This window comes from Octopus sinensis, linkage group LG2 (assembly GCF_006345805.1).
Source record: "Octopus sinensis linkage group LG2, ASM634580v1, whole genome shotgun sequence".
In the NCBI taxonomy this organism is placed as follows: domain Eukaryota; kingdom Metazoa; phylum Mollusca; class Cephalopoda; order Octopoda; family Octopodidae; genus Octopus; species Octopus sinensis.
Genome location: NC_042998.1, coordinates 51,463,306 through 51,490,375, shown reverse-complemented (window position 1 = coordinate 51,490,375; position 27,070 = coordinate 51,463,306). Strand labels below are relative to the sequence as shown.

Genomic DNA, 27,070 nt, shown 5'->3' with positions numbered 1-27,070 from the left:
TCACCATATCCTTTATGCATCACTGACCACAGCATATAAAGTCATGTATATAGAGGTTATTGAAAACACATGGAACTTTTAAAACACCTTTACAAAAATCAAAAGAGAAGGTGCTTCAAGCTGGTAAGATAAATGGCATGATGATCAGAGCCATAAACAAGGTGTATATATAAGTATACATTTGCTCAACATTTCAGGAATTGCTTCTTCTCAGCCCATTTGTGGAGACTGGTCACTCCTGCTTGTAACTTCATCCCATTTCCTACCCATTTAGACATCTGACTGAAGACCTCAGGCATCTTTACAGGATCATCATATGATGTTGGCTGGCATGGACTTTCTTTTCTAGGTGTCAAGCTGCAAATCCATAGAATTGTTTGGCTTAATGTGGTAATGTGTGCTCCTGTAACCACCTTATCTTCCTTCAATGCAGTGCTGGTTACCTCAATTTCTGTGGTATTCAATACCATGACAGAGACATTGTCTGTGTATGCTGATATACAGTCTTCTTGCATCCTAGTCTGAGTGGGATAGCTCTGAATAATTCTAGTTTCCATGCAATGGTTCAACAGTCAAAACGTGTAGGAGTGAAGGCAGAGGTTGTTCCTAATAGACAAACCATGACCTGAAATGTTCTGAAAAGTGGCCATTTACTATGACTTATGGTGCTGCAGTAGAAGCGGTTCAGCCCCTGCAAAGAAGACCAAGAATGGCTGCATTGCAGACCCTGCACTGAGCGCTCTACAAATAGTTGGCTCAGTTGAAAATCTTGAATTGACCCAAGTGGATCAGAGCCTCACTGAAACCAGGTTTATTACGCACCCACCCAGTGATGGAAGTTGTCACAGACAGATCTGCTGGGATAGCACAGGAGGTTAATTACATTGACCCTAGTGCTCAACTGGTTCTTATTTCATTGACCATGAATGGATGAATGGCAAAGTTGACCTTGGTGAAATCTGAACTCAGAATCTAAAGCCAGAAGAAAGGCTGCTAAGCCTTTGTCTGGCATGCTAATGATTTTGCCAGTAAGCCACCTTAACAAACAATAAAAATAATCCTTTCTACTAAAGGCCTGAAATTTGGTGAGAAGGGACTAGTCAATTACATTGACCCAGGTGTTTCATTGGTCAACCTCCGGAGTTTGCCCTCAGAACAAAGCAGCAGATGAATAATAATAATAATAATGATGATGATGATGATGATGATACTACTACTACTACTACTACTACTACTACTACTACTAGTAGTAGTAGTAGTAGTAGTAGTAGTAGTAGTAGTAGTAGTAGTAATAATGGTTTCAATTTTTGGCACAAAGTCAGCAGCTTCAGGGATGGAGAATAAGTTGATTTCATTGACCCCAGTGCTCAACTGGTATCTATTTATTTTATCAAACCTGAAAGGAGAGGCAAAGTCAACCTCAGCAGAATTTGAATTCAGAACATGAAGACGGACGAAATGCTGCTCAACAGATGTGCTAACAAGTCTTCCAGCTCACTGCCTTAATAATAATAATGATGATGCCCTGAAGCAGCACCAGGCAGTGGCTCTCATGGCTTCTGATCTTAACTGACTGGAAGTATTATCATGTACATGGTTTGTATTAGCATAAAAAGATGGGCTACAGTAAATATTCTGTTCAATACTGCAGATCTGCTTGTCAGTTGTTTGATCTTTACTATTTGAGCATGTCCATTAGTGGCTAACAATATGTGCATTTCTGATCACAAGCAGGAGTAGTTGGGAAGCATCATAGCCAGGTGCTGAGAGGAAGTTTTTGGGGTTTGAATAATTCAGCTTTGGAAACATGGGTGTTTCAACCATCATCCTTAAACAACCCTCATTCAGGGACCTTTTGAGCGGGATAGGCTACTCAACCTGAAGAAAATTCTAACTGGGCCCCACCTGCAAGGTCATATGCTATTTACCTTGATATAAGGTCATCATGTTGTATACATATGGTTGTGATGCATATGCCTGGTGTATCCTTATCAGATGTGTAGTCATGATGGGTATATTGGACTTCGTATATTTGTGCTCCAGTGTCATTTTGATGGCATGCATTGCTCTCCTACTCAATAATAATAATAAAGATGGTTTCAAATTTTGATATTAGGTCAGCAAGTTTGGGTGTAGGGACAAGTTGATTACATCAAACCCAGCTCATGACTGGTACTTATTTCATTGACCCTGAAAGGATAAAAGGTAAAGCTGACCTTGGTGGAATTTGAACTTAGAATGTTAAGACAAACAAAATGCCACTAAGCATTTTGCTTGGCACAGTAATCTTTTGCCAGCTCACTGTCTTAATAATAATAATAATAATAATAATAATAATAATAATAATGATAATAATAATAATAATCCTTTCTATTTTAACACAAGGTCTGAAATTTAGAGGGAGGGGACTAATCAATTTCATTGAGCCCAGTGTTTCACTAGTACTTAATTTATTGACTCCCAAAAGGAGGAAAAGCAAAGTGAACCATGGCAGAATTTGAACACAGAAGGTAGAAACAGGTGATATGCCACTAAACATTCTGCCCAGTGTGCTAACGATTCTCCTAGCTCGCTGCCTTAATAATAATGATGTCACTGCCACCGCCAACAATAATAATAATAATAGTTTCAAACCTTGCCACAAGGGCAGCCATTTTGGGGGAGGAAATGTGTTGTTTACATCGACCCCAGTGTTCAACTGACTACTTAATTTACTGACCCCAGAAGGTTTGAAAGGCAAAATCAACTTCAGAATGTAGCAGCAGACAAAATACCGCTAAGCATTTTGTCCAGCATGCTAATGATTCTGCCAGTTCACCACCTTAATAATAATAATAAGAAGAAGAAGAATGATAATAATAATAATGATGATAAGAAGAAGAACAACAACATGAACAAGTACAACAACAACAACAAAATTTTAACAAATTATCCTTACTTTGATACTGAAAAAATGTGACATGGTAAAATAACCAAGTGCAATGATTGGTATAAGTGATAATCTGCGTAACATTGGTTTCACAGTTTCAATGTCATTAGTGTCTGGCTCATGAAGCATGTCATAGTATGTACGGTACTTCATGTATGGACCTGCAAATAAGAAGACAAGAAAGATACACAAATTTAGTATCAAGTGTTATTAGCAGAAAATCACAGTATACTGACTCAAAACAAACACACGCAAAAAAAAAAAAAGAAAATACATAATTAAACAAACTTTGAAAGAATGCAGTAAAAAAAAATTGACTTTTTGTTCTATTTCTCTGAAACAGATTTTCTTAAATCATCATTGGTATTGTTTTAATGTTTGCTCCTCCAAGTTCGGATGGAATTTGTTGAGCCAGATTTTCTATGGCCAGGTGCCCTTACTGTTGCCAACCCTCATCTATTTCCAAGTAAGGTAATATTTCTCCACGACCAGATGCTTACAAAGAATAATGAAAATGAAGGACACCACTCGTTTATAACCACCGCATGATGCTAAGCAAGGAGACACAAATGTGCACACACACACACATGCATGCACACACACACACACACACACACACACACATGCACAAATATGAAATGGGCTTCTTTTAGTTTCTGTCTAAAAATCCACTCACAAAACTTTGGTTGGCATGGGGTTATAGTAGAAGACACTTGCTCAAAGTGCCACACAGTGGGTCTGAACCCAGAACCATGTGGTTGGGGAGCAAAATCTCATACCACACAGCAATGCCTATCCAATGGATTTGAAAAATGACATTTTAAAGTTTCAACAATGTAGACAAATTGCTTGTTTTATGTATTAGACAATGGTGAAGATCCCATCGTTTTTATCTTGCATTGTGTATCAAGGACTACATTAAATTCAAGAACTTAAATCATTGTTGCTTAATTTGTTATACCTTAGAGAATACGGCAATGCTCTATCTTCAGTACAGAATTCTGAACTCCCTCCCTTTCAATATGTGTGTGTGTGTGTGCGTGCGCACACACACAAACCTGTTCTGTCCCATAGCAGACAGTTAATACAAGGGAGATAATCATGTCTTTATAATATTTGGTGGGATTAGAAGTTTGAATTTGAAATTAAGGAATAAAGAAAAAGATGCACAGAATATGCATATTTAAGTTTTATTTTGCTTGCTTATAATGTTCTTAAAATTTCTAGCTAGAGGTAATCATGTGTAGGGCTATCTTGTTCTTTTTAGAGTTCATCAGCATGATATAACTTGAGGAGTAAAAACTAAGTGTTTTATGAAGAATGATGTTTTCAGATGAAAAACAATTAGAATCTGGTAGAAATTCATGGAATGCAAGTGTTTTCTTATTTGTTTTTCTTCATAGAGCAATAGCAGTCTAGACAGAGGAGAGAGAAACTTCTTAGGGTCTACATACAGGGTAACTGCTTTCAAGGAAATCTATATACGTGTGTATGTAAAATCCTTCCAACGTTCAGTTTTCTATGTTGGCGTAGGTTAGATCATCATGGTTTGCCTGTTCTTATCTGGAATAACTGCTTCGGTAAATTAGTAGCCTGTGAAGTGACATTTTCCTTTTCTACAGATGCACTTCCTATCACCAACCACTTTACAGAATGTATTTGGTGCATTTCATTGTGTTGCCATCACAGAAGAGGTTGTCCTATATGAGATGGACTAATGAGTCTCAGCTACTCTATATCAATTCTTATTTAGAGACACTGCTTGCAAAGATGAATAGCTTGTGATGCAGCTTTGGAGTATACAGCTTGCTGATGTGTAATTTATCAATTCTGCCAATTCAATGCACTTATAGTTGTGATTAATTTTATTTCACAGCTAGGTGCTTCTAGGCTTAATCTCACTGTGTCTTCTGTAGCTTTAAGTTGACCATTGTGTGTGTGTGTTTGTTTGTGTGTGTGTGTGTGTGTGTGTGTGTGTGTGTGTGTGTTGTGTGTGTGTGTGTGTGTGTGTGCATGCATGCATGTATGTACCTGTGTGTAATTATACATATATGTATATGCAATATATAATGAGATATATAATTCACATGTGTATGTACATATATTGATGATGATGACAAACACACACACACATATGGACATATACTGTCCATCCCATGCTAGCATGGAATGCAGATGTTAAATGATGATGATAATATATAGTTATGCTGACAGGAAGGGTAAAATCCCTGCTGTTTCCTTATTTAATTCTCAGTCTGAAGAATTTCTAATAGGAAATTCCTTACATGTAAAACTCTGTAATTCCTAATAGCAAATGAAACACATGTAATGGTGAATATATAACACCAATAAATTTTCCAACTTCCTCTTTTGTTATATATAATTCTATATATATGTATATATAATTACATATGTGTGTATGTATATATACATATACATGTGCATGTATATATATATATATATATATATAGTGAGACAGTAAGATTATACTTGGATTTCTTTCACAACTAGAGATTTTATTTATTGGGAGCCTTGCAGCTTATAAGAATGAAGAAGATATCTGAAGAAAGTTATTAATGTTCTTTTGAAATCAGAAATCTAAGATTTGATTAAAATTTTCTCATTTTGAAAAGATGGTTTTGGACAATTGGTTGTAACTCCTTAGAACTACACAGTTGAGAGTTGTTGTTGGAATAAGATTCTACATTGTATGCAAGAGTGAGTTGTGTATGTATGTGCAAAATTAATTCTCCTTAACATATTTTTAAAATAAACCTATAAGCCATATTAAGTTCCTTCTCTGTTAGACACACACACAATAAGTGATTAGCAAATGAGAAGAAAATAATTCTTGTTTAAAAAAAAAGAAACAAAAAATATCAAGGTAAATAATACGTCATCAAGAATGAGCATACTGAAAGGAGAATTATTAAAATAGTAATTAATCCATGGCTTTTGGTTAGATTTGATACATTAAGTCAGAGTTCAGCAGAATAAATAATAGCCAAGACAACAAATAAAAGTGTATTTCCATTCTAAAGACAAATAATGAAAATTACTTGGTGTTGGTGGTTTTGGTGTTGGAGGAGAAGAAGAAGAAGAAGAAGGAGGAGGAGGAGGAGGAGGAGAAGAAGAAGAAAAAGAAGAAGAAGAAGAAGAAGAAAGCAATGGGTGTATGGTTAAGAAGCTTGCTTCCCAACCAGGTGGTCTTGGTTTCAGTCTTGGTGCATGACACCTTGGGCAAGTGTCTTCTGCTTTAGATTGGATTGATTAAAGCCTTGTGAGTGTGGATGTGGCAAACAGAAAACTAAAAAGAAGCCTGCTATATATATGTGTGTGTGTTTGTTCCCCACCCATTGCCTGTTGACAACCAGTGTTCATTTATTCATGTGCCCCTCATAACCTAGAAAAGAGATTGATAGAATAAACTCTAAACCCCTTCAAGGCTGTACCCCAGCATGGTCAAAATCTAAGGAAACAAATAAAAGATAAAATATATATATATTTGTTTCAGTCATTTGACTGTGGCCATGCTGGAGCACCACCTTTAGTCAAACAAATCGACACCAAGATTGTAAACCTAGTACTTATTCTATTGGCCTCTTTTGCTAAGTTACAGGGGATGTAAACACACTAACATCGGTTGTCAAGCGATGGTAGAAGACACTTGCACCAGGTACCACGCAGTGGGACTGAACCTGGAACCATGTGTTTGGTAAGCAAGCTACACTACTTACCACACACATAAATATATATATATATAAAATAACCTTGAATATTTTATTTAACCCTTTAACATTCAGATTACTCTGTCAAATGTAATGTTTATTTCTTCACATTTAAAAATTAATCTTGCATTAACTCAAAGCTTCAAGATTTTGCTGATGTGATTGATTATTTTGAGAATAAAATTGTAAATCTGACAAGTTTTAGCATAAAGCAGATAGAATATTTGAGCCAAATATGGCCAGTTAAAACGCTAATGAGTTAATGTTGTATTTTAACCCCATCCATTTCTTTTTTGTTATTCTTCATGTCGTGGTGCTCAAGTATTACATTTCAAATAACCTTGACTTAGAAAATGAAATGAAAGACATAACTGATATCTTGAACATAATAAGATAATGCTATGAAAAATTTATGCATCAAAATAAAAATTAATACATATATTAAAAAAAATTACAAAATGAGTAATGTTTACGCATTCTATAGCATTTTAATTCAATCTTTTCGATAGCAACCGAGCTGAAACTAGCTCTGGTCTGTAGTACAAATGTCTTGTCTTCGTAAGTTTTGAATTAAAATCTTCCACCAAACCTAAATCACAATTTATGTTCCTAACACTAGCTTAATGATAACTAAGTTATTTTACTAAATTCTTTGTTAGATTTAGAATTAACTGAAAGAAACAGAGCATTTCAAAATAAATATGGTAACAAAAGGGTTGAGATATTTTACATCTTTTTATGCAGCATGTGTAACTAAGCAGTTCATTACATTTATGCCATTAAAAAAAAAAAAAATGAATAGTTAAGACATCCAACACTTAGTTTTAAAAGGAGGTTTGTTAACTAAAGTAAACATCATAACATCATAATGCATATTGTTCAAACCTTTAGCATTCAGATTACTCTGTCAAGTGTAATGGTTATTCTATGGGTGAGGACATGTGTATGGATGAGAACAGCTGCATAAAGAAGTTTCAATCCCTAACTAGAGAAGGAACCTGTGGAAGAAGTCGACATAGAACAAGGTGGTGAGGCATGAACTTCAGATGTTGGGTTTCAAAGAGGCAATGACAAATGATTGAAAACTTTGGCAGTTTGCTGTGCTTGAGAAGACTCGTCATGTCAAGAGAAATCAAAGTTGTGGACAATTTGAGCATCTTCTAAGAGGCACCTGTGACACATAAAAGGCACCCACTACACTCTTGGAGTGGTTGGTGTTAGGAAGGGCATCCAGCTGTAGAAGCCAAGCCAAAATCAAACTGAAGCTTAGAACAGCTCTCTGGCTTACCAGTTCCAGTCAAATCATGTAACCCACGCCAACATGGAAAACAGATGCTAAATGATGGTACAAATGATGATGCTGATGGTGGTTGTGACATTTATCATGCAATATTTTGAAGATTTGAGATTTTGAGGAAGTGACTATTTTTAGAATTACATCATACAGTTGGTATGAGAGGCTGGATCTGGCTGATTTGAACATCAAACAGAGAAAGTATCTAAGCTGGATATGGCCAGTTTAAGTACTAATGGGTTAGGACAGGTCTTGAATGTATGATTACTTAGACCAACTTTTCCACAATATGCTTTAAGCCACAAACCAACAACAGAGCCTCTACAAATATTGGCAAAATCTCCTTTAAATAAAATCTTGCTGTCTTAAAAGACAATGTATAATGTATTCCTGAATATGATACTGGAACCATCACAGAACAGAGATTAAAACTAATAGGTTTTAATCTGGGCTACCAGAAAAATGTCATTCTAAAACAGCTTTGAAAAGGACACTACTGGAGGGAAAAAGAAAGAGAGGATGACTGAAAGCATCATGGCACAGAACATTCATAACCGACATGAGAGAAGCTAATATTACATGGCCAACAGAAACCAGTGGCATCAGCTTGCTGCCCAAGTGCTCAAGAGCATGGGAGGAACTGTCACTGATACTGAAAAATGATATCGCTGAGCAAAAGAAAAAAAAAGAAAAAATGATAATGACCACAGAGTGAATCCTCAATAAGAGCTAATATGTTTAAATTACTATGTTTAAATAGGAAGAAAGATGTTTATTCAAGTATTACAAGAGCCAATGTGCCAAAACCTAAATTTGCTAAGCCTATTAATCTTTTAGCATTTATACCAGCCATATCTGGCCCAAATATTTTACCTTATTTTCTATTCATTTTTGAGGTAACAAGATTTTACTGTTTTCTTTTTTTTTTTTTTTTTAAATTTTGATGTTTTTAAAATTTAACACTCTGATTACTCTGTAAACTGCAATGCCTATTTATTCACGTTGTTTTAAGTTAATCTTGTAGCTTTGAGATTTCAGTGATGAGATTGTTTACTTTAAGGATGAGATTGTAGGTAACTGTGAGAAAGAAGAGCTCTTTGAAGGTCAGTTTGAATAGAAAATTAGGGTTAGGGTTTGAAGGTCAGTTTGAACAGAAAATAGGTAAATAGGGCCACATATAACCAGTATAAATGCTAAAAGGTGAATAGGTTTAGCAAATTTAGGATTTTGGGCATTGGCTCAACAGAGTACTCTCATTATATTTAAACTGCTCAGCTCAGAAATGAACAAAAAGAGAAGCCTATATATATGCTTCTCCTCTGAGACCCTGTGGCACAAATTGACCAAAATTGAGAGTATGATAGAGGGCTTGCTCTTCATTCCGTAGAAGATAAAATTCAAATCGAACCATGTTACGACCAATGATTAATTACATCAAAAAGGTGCTTTTTTTCTATGAAAATCTCTATTTTTTTAATGATTTTTTGACTGCTGTCTTGCCATTTTTCAGTGTATTTCAACCAGAAAAATGTTCACTTAAAGAGAATAACAAGCTACATAATGCAAATTTTTTACTTTTCAAAAATTCCAATTCTAAAGTAAAAGGTCGAAACAAACCCGAGCAACGCCGGGCAATACTGCTAGTATAGTGATAAAATTTGATTGTTTACACAACATACTATGTTGACTTGTATGCCTTGAAAATACTGTATTCACTGTCTTTTGTAATAACCAACAATCACTAGTTTCCATGAACAATGATTTTTAAAAATGAAAAATAAAAATAAAACAGCTACATTACTGGATGAACTTACAACCTCAGTCTTATTAAATCTAATAAAGAATATCACTCAAGACAAAATCTAATAACATTTTCAACTTTTGCCACTTATTGTCATGTCATTAGAACAAGAGAAGATAAACTCTTACCTGCCAGTAGGCCCATGTAACAATAAGCATAGCTGAAGATATCTGTGACACCAGGGTCAACATTCTGATAAAGCTTCACTAATTTGTTATTACTTTCTCCTTGTCTTGGTGGATACTTTGTGTCATGGATCTCAAATGCAAGGCCAATCATCTGAAATTCAAAAAAGAATCAAAATATATTTGTGTATATACAATCTGAAAATCAAATATACAGTTATATAAATTTATTTTGGGTGGTAAGCCTTGCCAGACATCTGAAGGACCTGCAAAAGTCATGGGTACTATTAATCCTCTTTTAATAAGTCTATAAATGTATTTAAAGAAAGCTTCAATATACAGGCACACAAAATAGTCACATATGAAGAACAGCTGGCAAATGTTTATTCCAGGTGTCAGCTATTATATAGATTTTTTTTCTAAATAAATATAGTTGCAGTCATAACTACATAGGTGTAGGTGTAGCTATAAAGGTGCAGGGAGGATAATATAGGCACAGGTGTGGTCATAAAGGTGCAGGTGTGACTGTCTGGTGAGAAGTTAGCTTGCCAACCACATGGTTCTGGGTTCAGTCAAACTGAATGATGCTTTGGGCCAGTATCTTTTACTATAGCCCTCAACCGACCAAAGCCTTATGAGCGGATTTGGTTGGTGGAAACTGAAAAATGTGTTTTATCATCATCATCATTGTTGTCCATGCTGGCATGGGTTGGATGGTTTAACCAGTGCTGGCAAGCTGAGGGGCTGATTTCAAATGGTTTCTATTGCTGGATGCCCCTCCTAATGTCAACCATTCCAGGAGTGTAATGGGTGCTTTTACAGGCCATTGGCACCAGTATCTTGTGATGATTTCACTTGGCTTGATGGGTCTTCTTAAGCACAGCATAATGTCAAAGAGCTTGGTCATTTGTCATTGCCTCCGTGAGGCCCAACGCTCAAAGGGGCTTTTTACGTGCCACCAGCACTGGCCACCTTGCCTCTGTGAGGCCCAATGCCCAAAAAGTTACTTTTTATATGCAACCAGCATGGGTGCCATTTATGTGATACAGACATTGGTTATGACCATGATTTCATTTGGCTTGTGGGCCTTCTCAAGCATGGTATATTGCCAAAGGTCTCAGTCACTAGTCATTGCCTAACTTTTTTTCTCAAGATGCTTACATTCCATCATACATGCACACTGACATTATACCTAGCTTCACTTCTTTCAAGCCTACACATGTCCTCTGCTGACACAGCCCATGTTTTACTGCTATGGTGACATCAATATTGATGTCCTGTTTGAACATCTATAGATTATCTGTTGCACAAAATATGGATAGGGATGAAAGGATTAGGAGAAGTGTTTAGTATCAGGGGTAAGAGGAGGAGATAAGAGAGTATCAAGTGTTATGTAGAGATGTTGTACTAATTAGCTTACAAATTTAGAAAATCAGGAACAGTTGTAGTATGAGTAAAAGAGACACAGGGTGTATATATATATATTTTATAGGTAAGCTAGTGGCTGTGTGGTGTATAGGTGGGTGGTGGTGGAGTGGTCTCAGTCAGTTGAATAATCGTATTTTGAATATGATTTAGAAGAGCTGTGTGTTGGGTGGGAAGGAAAGAGAGTAACAACTACCCTATCCCAAATACATGATCAATACTCTCAGAATCACATTTGTTTTGTAGAAGGTCAATAACAGTTCAATGCTGAAATATACAGATCTGAACATTTATTAAACCTGTCCTATTTTCTGGCTCTGATAAAATCTTTTGAATTCAGCTTTGGCTATGATTATACATTATCATATGTCATTATTAGTTTCAAATTTTGCAAAAGCCAGCAATTTTAGGGGAGAGGTAAATTGATTACATTGACCCCAGTGCTTAACTGGTACTTATTTTATCAACCTAGAAAAGATGAATGACAAAGTTGACCTCGGTTGAATTTGAACTCAGAACATATAGATGGATGAAATGCTGCTAAGCATTTTACCTGGTGTGCTAACAATTCTGCCAGCTTGCTGCATTGATCAAATGTAATTATTAGCTTCTTGAAGTTTTATTTGTGTACTGTTCTAAGTCAAGGGAAGGCTGTTTCCTTGATATGAGCAATGGTTGTTGTCTTGGTGTTGTTCAAAAAGGTGAAGCTAGCATGAACTATTGGAAGAGGTTTTCAGTTTCTCAGAAGTACTGATGTTTGACATGAAATGGCTAGCTTGTATGTGGATCATGCTTGTTGACACATCCTGTGATGAAGTGGTCCAACAGGAAACTTCTGATTGAAGAAATGAGTACAATCCAATTGGTGAGCCACTTCAATAAAAGGCATACCTTATAAGCAAAAAAAAAAAAAAAAAAAAGCAACTCAGTGATAATGATATCTAGTAAAAGCAACCTTCACTGAGCAATAGCTGCTTGGAAACTAAGAAACACATGCTATTAATGCATTAGATCTAACCTGAAGTTTCCAATTCATTCTCAGTTGCCTTTGTTGCCAACCACCCAAGCTTTTGTGTTTGTTTTGTTAGTGAAATAAGAAGCAGAGACTTGTGCAACATTATCATGTTATATATGCTTGCACACGCACATATGTGCGTGCGCATGTATATGACGCCATGAAAAATAAAAGTATAAAAGAAACCATACACTACTAAGGCAACAAAAGAAATCCAAGTAAGGTAAAAAGAAGAAAAAAACAACAACAAAAAAAAACCCCATAAATTTCCAAAATGATAAGATGTATATTTCATTGTGAGTATAGAATATTATCAAGGAAAAAAACAAAAAGCAAAATCAAAAACTAAAAAAAACACAGAGATGTGTATCACAAGACCTCCAGAATGTTAAGCCAGAGATCAATAAGCCCGACCTCTTTACAGATACTTCACAGATTCAACTTTGATTGAAGGCTAGGAAAAAAAAAAGAAAAAATAGAATTTGATAGCAGCCATGCCATTTTTTTTTTTTGAAAAACAAAATATTTTCAGGTTTCTTAACATCTACACTGGCTTTCTCCATATTAATTTTGTTGAGCGGATTTACTAATTCAGGCATGAACAAGAATTATCGAGAATTTATTCTTACCACCAGATGTCCTTTCTCAACCATGAAATTGCAATGATTCTTATGTTAGCAGTTGACTGAGACAAGTGTTGTACCTCGTGTGTGAATATATCACAGTGCAATTATGAACTTGTGACCTATTTCATTGATGACCCATCCATCACAAACAGTTAAACACATTATGTCAAATATTTTAAATCCTAGTTATAACAATTATATTTTGGTGTACTTTGCTACCAATTCTACAATAGAGGACAACGGGGAGAGGGATGCTTCTACATGGTTGCTTGATTTTCTAGAAACAACAGCTGAATTTCTTTTAAGTCAGATACCATTTTCTAAAACAATGATGAATACAATGTAATGCCCAGTAACCTCTAAAAGATGCAATTATCATGGCTGGAAGACTTTTGATCATAATTTTGTTTAATGAAGAAAGACCTAGTTAAACAACAACACGGATATATATATATATGTGTTTGCGTGTGTGTGCACAGATATATGAAGTACAAAAGAATGACCTCAGGACACTAAACCTTTCAGACAAGATGACAAAGGATCGAGATGCCAGGTGCCTTGCCATACTCAAGAAGACCAGTATGCCACAGCAGAAGTGTGAAGTCCAATTCTTCTGGCAGTGCTACATAAAAGCACTTGTGCGGTGCCATATAAAAGCGGCCAGCAAACTCTGTAAAGTGGTTGGCATTAGGAAGGGCATCCAGCTGTAGAAACCATGCAAATCAGACTGGAGTCTTGCGCAGCTCTCCAGCTTGCCAGCTATGGTCAAACTGTCCATCCCATGCCAGCATGGACAATGGATGTTAAATGATGATGATGGTGATGAAACATATATAGTAAAATAAGGATTCAGATAGAATCAGGTACTTGAAAAGATATGCAGCAGGTGGGGGTGGATAAACCTGTGGTTCTGGCTTATGGTTGGTAAGTATCAAATAGGATATTCCGGTTGTGTACACAGAAAACTAACTCTATGAGTATTTAGCGCCTAGAGCCTGGTCCAAATCACGTATTACATTGAATAGAACGTTGTTGGTATACTCTAGGGTGTCCGACAAGTAAATCCCCTAGGTGTATTATAATCAAATGAGTAATAACATGTGATGGATAAATGTCAGCTCATTACAACTGTTTCTTATGCATCTTTTTAACAGAAGAATGAGAATATTACTCCATTACAGAGAAATCGTAATCATTGGATGAAACATAATTTTACAAAGAAAAGAATATCCCAAGAATACAGCAGGGATGTGGCAGAAGTTTGTCAAGGCCAACTATGAAATGGGAGACTGATCTTTCCATACTTCCCACTGCTCTAAAGCCTACTATAATAAAATATCAGCTACACGACTCCAGTCTACCTATGAACTAGTCTAAGACACTCCTTTCTCACCTGGGTTGCTGACCTTAGATATATTACACACTTTCAAGAACTATATTCTTAAACTCAATGGCCAACTTAGTTGGTCAGTCTCCCATTTCATAGTTGGCCTCAACAGACTTCAGCCACATCCCTGCTGTATTCTTGGGATATTCTTTTGTTCGTAAAATTACGTTTCATCAGATGATTGCGGTTTCTTGTAATGCAGTAAAATTTCTCATTCTTCAATTAAAAAATGTGTAAGAAACAGCTGTAATGAGCTGACAATTATCCATCATATGTTATTATTCATTCATTTGATTATACACACACACATATAAGAATAAGGTGTAGGCAGACAGACAATTGGAATCTGATCAGATTATGAAGCTTATATATTTACACAACTTGAAGGTTTAAAATAATGTTTTAGGAGTTTAGATCACAAGAGATAAATAAAAGATCAGTTGAGGCATGTTCATAATGGTTGTGATATATGCTGGTATTCTCCTGGAACAATTATAAGGGAAGGCCATATTATTGATATTAGATAGTAGGTTAATGAAGGTCATCACAAATAAAATCAAAGTTGGATGAGCAGATGGAAGGTGTGCATATAGCCCTTACACCTGTTTCAAGAATAAATGTGCAATTGGTGCAATTCCTTACAAGCAGTCTGCAAGCAGCATTTTAGTGGCAATCTATTCCTCTTCAGTGGAATAGTTTTGATCTCTTGTGATCTAAACTCCCAAAACATTTTCAGCCTTCAAGTTATGTAAATATATAAATATATGTCATATTCTGACCAGATGCAAGTTGTTTGCCTGACTATACCAATGTCATTGAATGTAAATCATCCTACAAGAAATAATAAGTGTCTAACTGTTTGGATAATAATAAAAATATATATTGTTTTATAGGCATATCTCACCTTTTGTAGTTTCAAATTACATGTTTTCCGACTTTACATAATTAAAAAAAAAAAATTAATGGGAAAATAAACCCCAAATTAAGTTGATTTACCTGATTTTATGTTTGTCATATTTAAAGGAAAACATATTTAAAACCATAAAAACTTTTTTAAAAAGCAACAAAATACTTAAATACCAGTACTGATGTAGAAAATCAAATAAAATACACGTGAAAATATGCACAAATCATTTATTAAAGCACATTAAATTTTTAAAACATTTTTTGTGTTACATCATTTTTTAAGTTAAGTCACATATCTTGGAACCAGTAATCAATGTAAGTTGATGCATGCCTGTATAAGGAATTCTATGATCGTGTTTTTTTTGCACTATTTCTAGCAAAAACTTAACATTGAATGTGTGTTTGTATGTTATTTTTTCTTTTGTTTATATAAAGTTAGAACCCTCATAGAAAGCGAAAATATAAAAAAAATATAAAATTAGCATTTCTCAAACATTCGATCATTTTGAATTTAATTTCAGATTTAGAACTGATTAAAGATTATCAATAATACTGATATCAAAGAATACCATTCAATTATAAATTAACTTCAGATGTTATAATTTTTAGTGAAAATTACATTTTAAAATTATTGTAAAAACAATTATGGATATGGCTAGCAAACACATTAATTACAGTAAGAGGACATGCATTGAAAATCAAAGATAATTTTTTTTTGCTGCTTACTTTCCCTCAAATTATAACATGTTGTATATGTTGATACATAAAAGAACATTTTAATCTTAATCACTTCCAATAGGGGCGGTCATCTTATACAATCAGCTATAACAAGTCTACCTTAGATCCATTGGTACACAGTAAGTTGTTTGCAAGGGTAACTGTTGATGGTAGGCTAATCTATGCCTTGGTAACTTCCTACATGGCTTATCCCTTTGATTATTTCAGTCATTAAACTGTGGCCATCCTGGGGCAGGGCATTGCTTTGAAGGGTTCAGTCAAACAAATTGATCTCAGAACTTGTTTTTAACCCTGGTACTTATTCTATTGATCTCTTCTTACCAAAGTGCTAAGTTATGGGGGCATAAACAAACCAAAAGCAGCTGTCAAGCAGTGATGAGAGACAAACACACACACACACACACACATATATATATATACAATGGGCTTCTTTCAGTTTCCTTCAAGCAAATCCACTCACGAGGCTTTGGTTGGCCAAGGAATTTAGTAGAAAACACTTGTTGCATTTATTGGGACTGAACCTAAAACCATGTGGCTGGGAAGCAAGCTTCTTACCACACACCCATGCCAGGAACTGCATATATAACAAATGTAATTAGACATTAAATGAAGGAGTCAGATTAAGGAAGATGAGAGAAAACTATTTGGAAAGATTTCATAAGAAACACTTAATGATGCTGCAAACAGTAGCTGCTGCTGCATCTTTTGTTTCATTTTCTTTTCCAAATATTAAACAGAGAGAAATACTCCAAATTCTTTTTTTTGTACTGGACTAAAGTTGATTGAATTGAAAAAGAAATGAAAAAAGAAGAAACGCATGGTAACTAAAGGGTTGATGTTGTTCATCCAGTAGAGCTTACTCAGTTCATTTCCTTGACTTTCCTTCAAAATCTTACACATTTAATACTCATGGCTCTACCATGCAACAAGCCGCTTACATACTTCTTATACACATCTTATTTCTTGCATACAGAAACCTATTGTAATTTTAACTCAGGGTCAGCTTCGGGTATTCCAGCCATGACTATTGTCTTTTCATTTATTCAGGAATAGTAGATCAAGACTGGACTATGTTCTGTGTTGTTGAAGAAGACACTTTATTTCATGTTGCTCCAGTTCACTCAGCTGTAGAAATGAGTTGTAACATCATTGGTGGCAAGCTGTATTGGCCTTTGCCTTTCCCTTGGATAACATCAGTGGCATGGAGAGGGAGGCTGGTATGCATGGGCGACTGCTGGTCTTCCATAAGCAACCTTGCCTGGACTTTTGCCTTGGAGGGGAACTTTCTAGTTGCAGTCCCATGGTCAGTCATGACTGAAGGAGGGGGGGTCTTCACCCTTTTAGTTGATCTAGAACTACATTACCCAAAGAGTCAACTTTTAAGATAGTAAAGTGTCATTTGAAGGATATTTGATAGGTTAACCCATTAGGATTCATATTATTTTGACAAATGTAATTCTTATTCATTCAAATTGTTTTGAATTAATCATGCTTTATCTTACAGTTTTGAGATTTTGATAATGTGATTGTTTAATTTTAGAAATAGATTATAGAATAGATGTTAGAGGCCAGATCTGGTTAGTTTCACCATAAAACAGATAGAATATTTGGGCCAGATATGGTTGGTTTAAATGCTAAAGGGTCAAGCAACTACACAGAGACTCCTCTGTTGGTTTGTTAATTTTTAGAGGTAATAAATCTATAAATGCCTCCCTTCTGTCTCTCTTATTTCAGGTACCACAGTTTTTATCACAACTTCCAACATTAATAGTAACCATAGAATTTCAAATGCCACCAGGGTCGACTTTGCCTTTCATCCTTACAGGCCAATAAAATAAGTACCAGTTGAGCACTGGGGACAATATAATCAACTAAGCCCCCACCCCTGATATTTCTGGCTTTGTACCAAAATTTGAAACCATGGTATAAAAAGTGATCCATTTCAGAGCATCAGTGGATTACAATTCATAAATGTTGTTATGGTTTAACATATGTAAAGTTATGGTTGCCTACCAGTCTGACAGAGAATTACAATACTTGTGTAACTGCTGACAGCATTAAATACACAGTACTTAGTCCCTATTTTCTCTGTTTCTACATACTGAGCAAACCCACTATCCAGATATTACTAAGGTTGATTGCTGCCTATTACATACATACTGTCTGAGGGTGTTGAAGACACAGAAATTTTTCTGGTTGAAATATATCTTGAAACGAAAAAGATATAGCCAATGAAATTATAATTGGATAGCAGAGGCTGTATACAAACTCAGACAGAGGTTAAATAACTTTTAAAGATATTTTGGTTGTGACAAAGACATATAAATATAGGTATGGTACTTATATGCAATGAATAAGAGTAATAAAAATAGCACAAAAATGAAGAGATATTCAGAGCACAAATGAACCAAGACATATCTCAGAGAGCTAACAAATAATTGTTAAGATCAGTGATCAAAAATAGAGACAGACAAAATAAAAGGAAAATATTGCAGACTTATTCTGAGATATATAGGTATATTGGTAGAATCTTTAGAATGTCATTAAATGCAAGATATTTAAACTTTTTAACTCATCCTCTGAGTTCAAATCCTGCCAAGGCTGGTACTGCCTTTCCTTTTTTTTTTTTTTTTGAGGGATGTTAAAATAAGTACCAGTGAGTGCTGAGACTGATATAATTAGCTGTTCCCTCCTACATGAAATTCAATATGGATGATTGCCTTTTGGTGGGTACCTCTGGCCATTGATAAGTCAAGCAGTGGACTTTTTATTTACAGTGTGTGTGTGTGTGTGTGTGTGTGTGTGTGTGTGTCCATAAATAAACAACAGTATGGTCATTAAAACATCTGATGGTGAATATGTTAGACTAGTGAGTTTTTGCTATGGTTCTTCTGTCTTAGGTAATTAGTTGAGATAAAGCACTGAAATTACTTCACTTAATATTGTTGGTACATCTACTTTCACAGAAAAATAATTAGCATTGTCATTCATGTTCTGTCATAAGATAGCTGACATTACAGTTTTCTTGATTATCAACCTTATCTTAGAGTATATACTTAGATTATTTACACCTAACTCATAGTATCACATAGTCATCTGATATCTTATTCTGGGTTATGTATTTGGTCCCTGATTGGTTTCAAGATAGCAGTCCAATTTCTAAAGCAAGAGTATTTAGCCACTGGTGTAGAAGTAGTAGAAGTGTGAGGGCAAGTGCTGTAGCAGTGCATTGCTGCATCCACCATTTGTTGGTGATTCCCTACTGCCCTTGGCAAATGACACCTTTGTACCACTCAGGCAACAACCCTCCAACCCATGGGTTTGTTTGGGAAGTTGTCATTGGTGAGGGTTTTACAAGGCTGGAGAGCAAATCCTACCTCAACTTCTTTCAGTCCCCTTTTACGACACACAGAGCCAATGTTGGGTTTATTCTTTGACATGCCAGTCCCCACACAGCACTAGAAAAATATGAAAGTGTTTTGCTCAAGAACACAACATGCTGCCCAGTCCGGGAATTGAACCCATGATTTGATACCTGTGAGCACAACACCCTTAACCACTAGGCTATGCACCACTGGTGGATGCAAAATAATTGTTCCCCCAACAATTTATTATGTATTATCAAAATCTGCAGGACTATCACATACAACTTGCCATGAAAAATATGTAAGCGCATGCGTATGTGTAAAACTTATATAAATTTTCATTATGAGCATTAACATATTTATCAATTTTACAGTATTACTTCTATTTTTACAACTGCAGTAGGTTTCCCTATGCCCTCATGTTCTGCTCCCCATAAAATCTTGCAAATAACCGGTCTATCTACTTCTACTCATCTTGTGCTTTGAAGGGTCACCTTGGCAGGTTATCATCATTATTTATCATGTGCAGCTCTTTCTGATCACTTCTCTTTCCTTCTCTTCTACCAAATGTGAGCAGCCATGCAGATCCTCTACAAGAATCTGCTCTGACCATCTCTCATCCCCTAGCATGAAGATGACCCCTACTTCCTGCATGGTTCATAGTTCTGAGATGAATGGTTACCTCAATAGCACGAACAAATAAGAAAAGGAAAATATTTAACTGACAATGACTTCAAATACTATTTTCTAAACAACTTAATTGCATCAAAAAAAAAAAAAAGATGTGGAAAACCTTTCAGACTGACTTTATTAGGTCCTTTGCGCAAGTGAAAATACCTTAACCCTGTTTACTCCAACAAAATCAAAAGAAACAGTTGCTAATAATGTACTTGTTCTCTGTCATCTTATTTCATAACTGAATGGGTGCATCTGCTTTTCATGGTGGCATGGGTCAGACAGGTCACCATCATCAGAGAGAAAGTTTTATTTGGAGTTACTGCCATTCTAGTTATGATGAGAAGGACCATATCATGTTTATAGGATTTATTTTGACACAAATTCAACAGCTGGACATCCTTCTTAACATCAACTACTTTATAGAGAATCTATCTATCCGCTCAGTCGAAGTCGGCTCTCGGTTACTCGTTGGATCAGTGTCCTCCAGTCAGTTCTATCCTGGGCCGCTTCTTTTAAATTGGCTATGTCCATTCCGGTATCACTCTTGATGATGTCAAGCGAGCGGGTTCTTGGTCGGCCTCATCCTCTCTTGCCACTGACCATTCCGAGCATGATGTCCTTCTCCAGGGAATATAGAGAATACTCATTGAATTTTACCATGGCACCAGCACTACAGAGGTTGTGTCTTTGACAAGATAAAACTAAAGAGTTCTCTCAGTCTTATGATGTCTCTCCATGAAAATAATACCAACACTATGTATATTCAAATAGAGAAAATTTTAAGCCATCCAACTGAGTGTATATGTGTGTGGACAGGAAAAATACATCACTTAAAAGGGAGTGTTTATACTTATTACTCAATCTGCTATAAATAGCAGACAAATCTTCCTCAAACATAACCTACTATCATTTGACGTTGTATAACCATAGCTGAAACATCAAGGTCAAACAGCATCAACAACAACATAACTTATTCAAAGATTTATGCCTGTATTCAATATGACGGCTGTTGTATTGCTTCAGGTCAGCCCTAATTTAACATACATAAGAACAACTCATTTTTGTTTTTTACTGTTATCAAAAATTATATAAAAATATGTCCATTTTTAAAAAAATAATACCACCACTACCATTATTTCTATATGTTCTGTTCTCACTGAATTGGTAGAGTAGCGAGCAAAATGCTTTGCTCTAATTAGCTACACCTTCTCATATTCTCAGTTCAAATCCGGATGAAGTTTACATTCACTTTCATACTTCTTGAAGGAAGAAATGGTGATAAAATAAGAACTAATAATATACTGAGGTAGACATAATTGAGTGTTACCTTCATCTCCATCCTACCAACAAGAAAGAAAATCATTGTGGCCTTGTGCCTATATTTGAAATCAATATTATAATATTTCCTGATGTTGCTTCAAGCTTCAATTTAAAAATGCTTTACATTTGTTTCTGTTTTTTTTCTTCTCTCTCTCAAACTACATCCCACTCCACTCTAATCAATAAAACTAACAGCATTACCAGCAATTTTCTTGTTGTATGCTCAATAAGAATTTCAAAATTTAAAGTAAATGTTTATTGCTTTCACTTTTCATTCTGAAGTATATTATGTTGCCTTGTCAGTTTCAATTATGTTTTGCTGCTTAAAAAAAGCAAAAACGATCAATTCACTTTCACTTTCATTTTCTCATGCTCTCCACCCATTCTGCTGCTATCTCACACACAACGCACCTGCTAACAATCGCTTTGTTTGGATTAAGAGAGGCACTTAAGTAAACAAATTCAAATTCTTTCAGATGAGTTTTCCCCTTATTCATGTAATGCTACCACTGTATTAAGTGCTGTATAATTAAACATGTCAGCTTTCCTAGTGGTGGTGGTAACAACAGTAGTGGAAGGAGGAGCTGACATGAACAAAACTAGAACACCAAAGCTATAACTTCCATGCTTCTGATTATGTGATTTTTCTAATGAATCTCCTAACAGAGATAAATGAATAGGCTGGTAAAGATATGTAGTGCAAATAGAAGATATGAGTAGATTTAAGAAAGTGAAGCAAGAGGGCAGAGAGTAAAGAAAACAAAAGGTAATGGGCTGGGTTAATACAGTCCTCTTCCTCCTTAAACACCAACATTTTATATTTTGATGTAAGCAGTTCACTTGTGGTACATTATCAGCAATGCCCTCTGTTAAGTCTATCCAAGGTTTCCCTTTATCTGGCAATTTTGCCATTCCTCTACTCCATTGTGTGCCTTTAGGTGACTCTCAATAGTACTTGTAGAGGCTGTTATAGGGAGTCATAGAGAAACGCATATAAGGTTTAATGGAGTGCTTAAAGCCCGACTGCTGTCTTTAAAAGTCTATCATGGTTCTATCAACAGTGCTCAGTCTATTCTAAATACATGTTCAGACAGACTCTAGCAACTCTATAATGTCAAAGTTCAGCTGTCTGTAGTCCACATTTTCTTGAGGTGGGCTTGCTAATCCAACTTGATAATTGTTTGTGTTGAAGAAGATATAAGCCATTTGCAGTGGAAAGAAAGCACTGTTTTTGGCCATGTTTTCACTTTTTTTCTACTAAATAGAGCAATGTAGGTTACATGAATGGATTGTAGGATAGAAACTTCTTTCATATATGGTTTCAGATTTTGACACAAGGCCAGCAATTTTTGAGGAGTGGGTAAGTCAATTACACTGACTCCAGTGGTCAACTAGTACTTATTTTATTGACCCCAAAAGGATGAAAGGCAAAGTTGACCATGGCAGAATTTGAACTTAGAACATAAAAACATATGAAATACTATTATGCATTTTTCCTGGCATGCTAACATTTCTGCCATCTTGCCGTCTTACTTCCCTCATGTATTGACATAAGAATCAGAGAAAAACCATTTTGAATAGCTCTTAACATGAAGGTCTTGTAGAAGAGACACAGACTAACCATTTTGATACTAACCTACCTGGAACTGCCCTCATTCTTTTAAAGTGATGTAAATTAAACCTTCCATCAAAATTTCATGCTATGATCCAAAAATCAACATAATAACGACTAGGTTATTTTGATAAATTCTTCATTATTTTTGAAATGAACAGAAACAAAGGCAGTGTTTTTCAACAGAAATATGGCAGCAAAAGGTTTATTGAAGTTTTGCAAGCCTTACTAACATTTACTGGCATTAAAGAAAAATAATGCCTATAACAATGTCCATTAAATGAATGTCACTAGAGATTATAGAAACTTTACTGGATGTGTGAAAATGTAGTATGAAATTATGATATAGCCAATACACATGCAGTGCCTTTATACAAAGAATGGTCTGGTAAGCATTGCAATCATCTTTGACTAATCACCCAGCTTGGTAAACTGCGCTGATGGGCTCCAGCTTCCAAACAATTCACATGAACAAATAAAGAGAATTCTTTGAAACATTTTTGAGCCAATACACCATAGCTAATAAACCATTTATCATGCAGAAAGACATACTTCCTTTTCATTTTGAGATACCCTACGTCTTATGGAGCAGGTATCTTACTGTTAAAGCTCTTTCTGACCTGCAGTTAACCATTCATAACAATATAAGCTTAAATCTATTTTCTGGATTGGATAAAAGAGAAAATAATGAAGTCCATATACACATAACATCAGAAACAAATTTTGAATACTTGGATAACCCAGAACTTTTAGAAAATTGCTTTTTAAGAACTTAAGCCAATCTGGTGTTCAAGCTATTATTTGAGCCAACATTTAAAACTTTCTGAGAGCAAGCAAATATAACATGATATGACAAATAATGATGACAAAAATTAAAAGTTGCTAGGAATTTCAGGAACCATTCCCATATAATGAGCCAGTTACTTCCTTGTTAGCTGTAATCAATAACTTGAAAATCATATCTTCTACCATGAAGAAACTCATAACACCCAATCTATCAACAATTATAAGTACAGGCTAGCAGTAACATATATAAAAGACTGTTCTTTTAATTTATCTCCACATGTTTGCTTAAAATAGCAATAATCTAGCATTAAAAAACTTAATGGGTTTAGTTAACTTACCCGTAATGTTAAAAACAGTTGTACTGCATTAGCAAAAGCAGGTGGTGCTGGAAAACCAAACCAAGATGCGGTACGGAAGAAGGCCAAGTAAGTAAAGCACCAAAATAAACTAACAATGTGGCAGTATCTGGAAAAAACAGAAGAAAAAGAGACTGCATATCAGAAAACTTAGAAAGGTATATTTGTGAATATGAGTGTAATAAAATTTTGTTATACATATATTGCTATGAGAAGAAATGAGTATGTAATAATTTAAGTATGACAAGCTACCTGTCATTTTCAAGCAAGAAGGAGGGGATTTTGTTTCAGTTATCATCATATAATTTCAGCTCCACTGTCTTTCAGATGCAGACTATATAGAAGGATAATATTTTACTTTGCATTCAAATAAAAGAGAAATTATATAATCGGGAATATGTCAGAAGTATTGCATTACCATATGACAATGATAATTGAATAATGAAAGAAGAGAAGCAGTTATATTTACAGATAAATTAAATCTGTATCAATTTGTTAAATTGTTATGTAACTAAAGGAAATGTTAAGCTTTGAAAAGCTGAGGAAGTATTTGGAAATGAAACACTTAACATAGAACTTATGGAGGAGTATTTGGAAATTTCAAAAAGAATTCTAACTACACTAAAACAAACACTTAATTTTGATTAACATCTTAGTTATTTGGGATATTGAAAGACTATGCTTTCTCTGAAGAGGTTTAATAATAATAACACATCTTAGAGTTGTGATTGTATCTGCCAAAATCAGACTCCCTCTCATCTACATAGAAACTGTGTTAAATATATTGCCCAACCCATTTAACTATTCAAATTAGGCAACTAAAAAGCACCTGTTTAACTAAAAAGCTAAACATGGTAGCTAAACATGCCAGAAAAGGCAACTACATCTACCATCTTAATACTTTAATATTCAGATTACTCTATAAAATGTAATACTTATTTATTCACATGGTTTTGAACTAATCATACATTATCTTGTAGTTTCAAGATTTCAATAATGTGATTATTTTAAAAATGACATAGTAGGGGAAGTTTACATAGCCTAATCTGGCTGGTTTGAACATAAAACAAGTAAAATACTTGAGCCAGTTTTAATGCTAAAGGATTAAATTACAAAAAAGACAGAATGGATAACATAGTCATAATTTGTGACAAAAAAAAATATTTGATTCTAATATTTCTAGTGCTAACAATGTATATCAAAGAGAAAGTCACTTATGCCATTGCTCAAATTACTAGTAACAGCAGCCAAATCTCTTTCAAATCATCTCATTGTCCTAGAATGATCTTTTCAGAAAAAGTAATCAACATTTACAAGCTTTGATTTCTCCAGGTCATAAGAGACAATTGAAAGAATTTATTTAAGTCTGAATTTCCATTTCAGATTTGCTTAAAAGTTTTCAAAGAATATTTGAATAAAACCTAAATTCCATAGATTGAAACTGAATCAGATTTAATAGTGAACTGATTTAATATTATCGTATATCTAATAGGAACATTGATTCGCTCAGCCAGACAAACATTCATATATGCAGACAGGTCAATTCACACAGTGTGGCAATAAAAGAAGAAACAGAAAACGAGGTTCTTTTAATATATTTTCAATGGATGCCAAAAATAAAAAGCAAAAAAAAAACACCGCCCCCGCCACCATTCAAGAGATATGAACTCACAATATACAAACAAATATGCATACATGCCTACACACACGTATACACATACATATATCTATATATATACACATACAAACACACTTGTTCCTTGGAAAAGGCCAAAATTCAGGATAGGCCTGTATGTCTGGTCTGGTGGGTCTGGACTATTGAATTACAAATATGATCCAGCAGTGGTGGTGATGGTGGTGGTGGGGGTCTGCACAGTTTCTTTTATCTAATTTCACTCACAAGGCTTACTCCAACTTGACACTACAGTAAAAGACACCTGCATTGAGATGCCACACAATCAAATCCTAGATCTCACCATTGCAAAATCAACTTCTTAAATTCTGCGCCTACACAGACATATTCACACACACATACACATACGTACATATTTACACACATATACACATATATGCACATACATACATGAACAATTTCACATATATGCACACAAGCATGTATCATCTTCACCATCATCATCATTTAATGTCCATTGTCTATGCTGGCATGAGTTGAATGGTTTGACCAGGGCTGGTAAGCTGAGGGGCTGCACCAGACTCCAGTCTAATTTGGCATGCTTTCTACAGCTAGATGCCCTTCCTAACATACGTATTCACAAGCATGGATGTCGTTCCTATACATACATATTCACAAGTATACATATGTTTGTCCACTGGTATACATATGTTTGTCCACAAGTATACATATGTTTGTCCACAAGGACCATCAAGTTAGTCATCATTAAGAATGACTGACTTGTGCAAAGGAAGAGTTGCATACCTTCAGCCAACCAGACACTTTCATCCATGATCATCTTCAATTCAGTGGCAAGACCAGATCAAGATGACTGGGGATGGAGATGGATACAGTGGATGACCGAAATGTCTTACTTGCCTCATCTTGGTTTCTGCACTCTACAAAGTGTTGTTGCAGCCACCTTCCGCTCTGTTGAAGCATGAAGGTTTCGTCTGTAGAGTTTGCTAGATCCAGGTTTCACAAGCCAAAACATACATATACACACATGTATAATGTATCACAGTGCTGTCAGTTTTAAGGAGAAATATTCTAATTGTTCAATCAATGACATGGATGGCCTACTCAATAAGTTAGTTTATGATTGGCTGTGTATTATTGTGCAGATAATTGCACCTTATGTGATGTGAAGGCGCATGGCTCAGTGGTTAGAGCGTCAAGCTTACGATCGTGAGGTCGTGAGCTTGAATCTCGGATTGGGCTGCGTGTTATGTTCTTGAGCAAGACACTTTATTTCACGTTGCTCCAGTTCACTCAGCTGTAGAAATGAGTTGCAACATCACAGGTAC

General features: G+C 35.3%; 1 protein-coding gene across 1 annotated transcript in view; it reads right to left on the bottom strand.

Moving 5' to 3' along the window:
• LOC115232555 (lysophospholipid acyltransferase 7) overlaps positions 1-27,070 on the bottom strand; it is a 114,431-nt gene that overhangs the window by 20,776 nt on the left and 66,585 nt on the right. The window contains exons 2-4 of the mRNA XM_029802507.2: positions 24,074-24,200; positions 9,881-10,031; positions 2,939-3,090 (exon numbers count right to left, since the gene is read on the bottom strand). Of these exons, the coding sequence (XP_029658367.1) occupies positions 2,939-3,090; positions 9,881-10,031; positions 24,074-24,200 (430 nt within the window). The remainder of the gene's footprint in view (positions 1-2,938; positions 3,091-9,880; positions 10,032-24,073; positions 24,201-27,070) is intronic.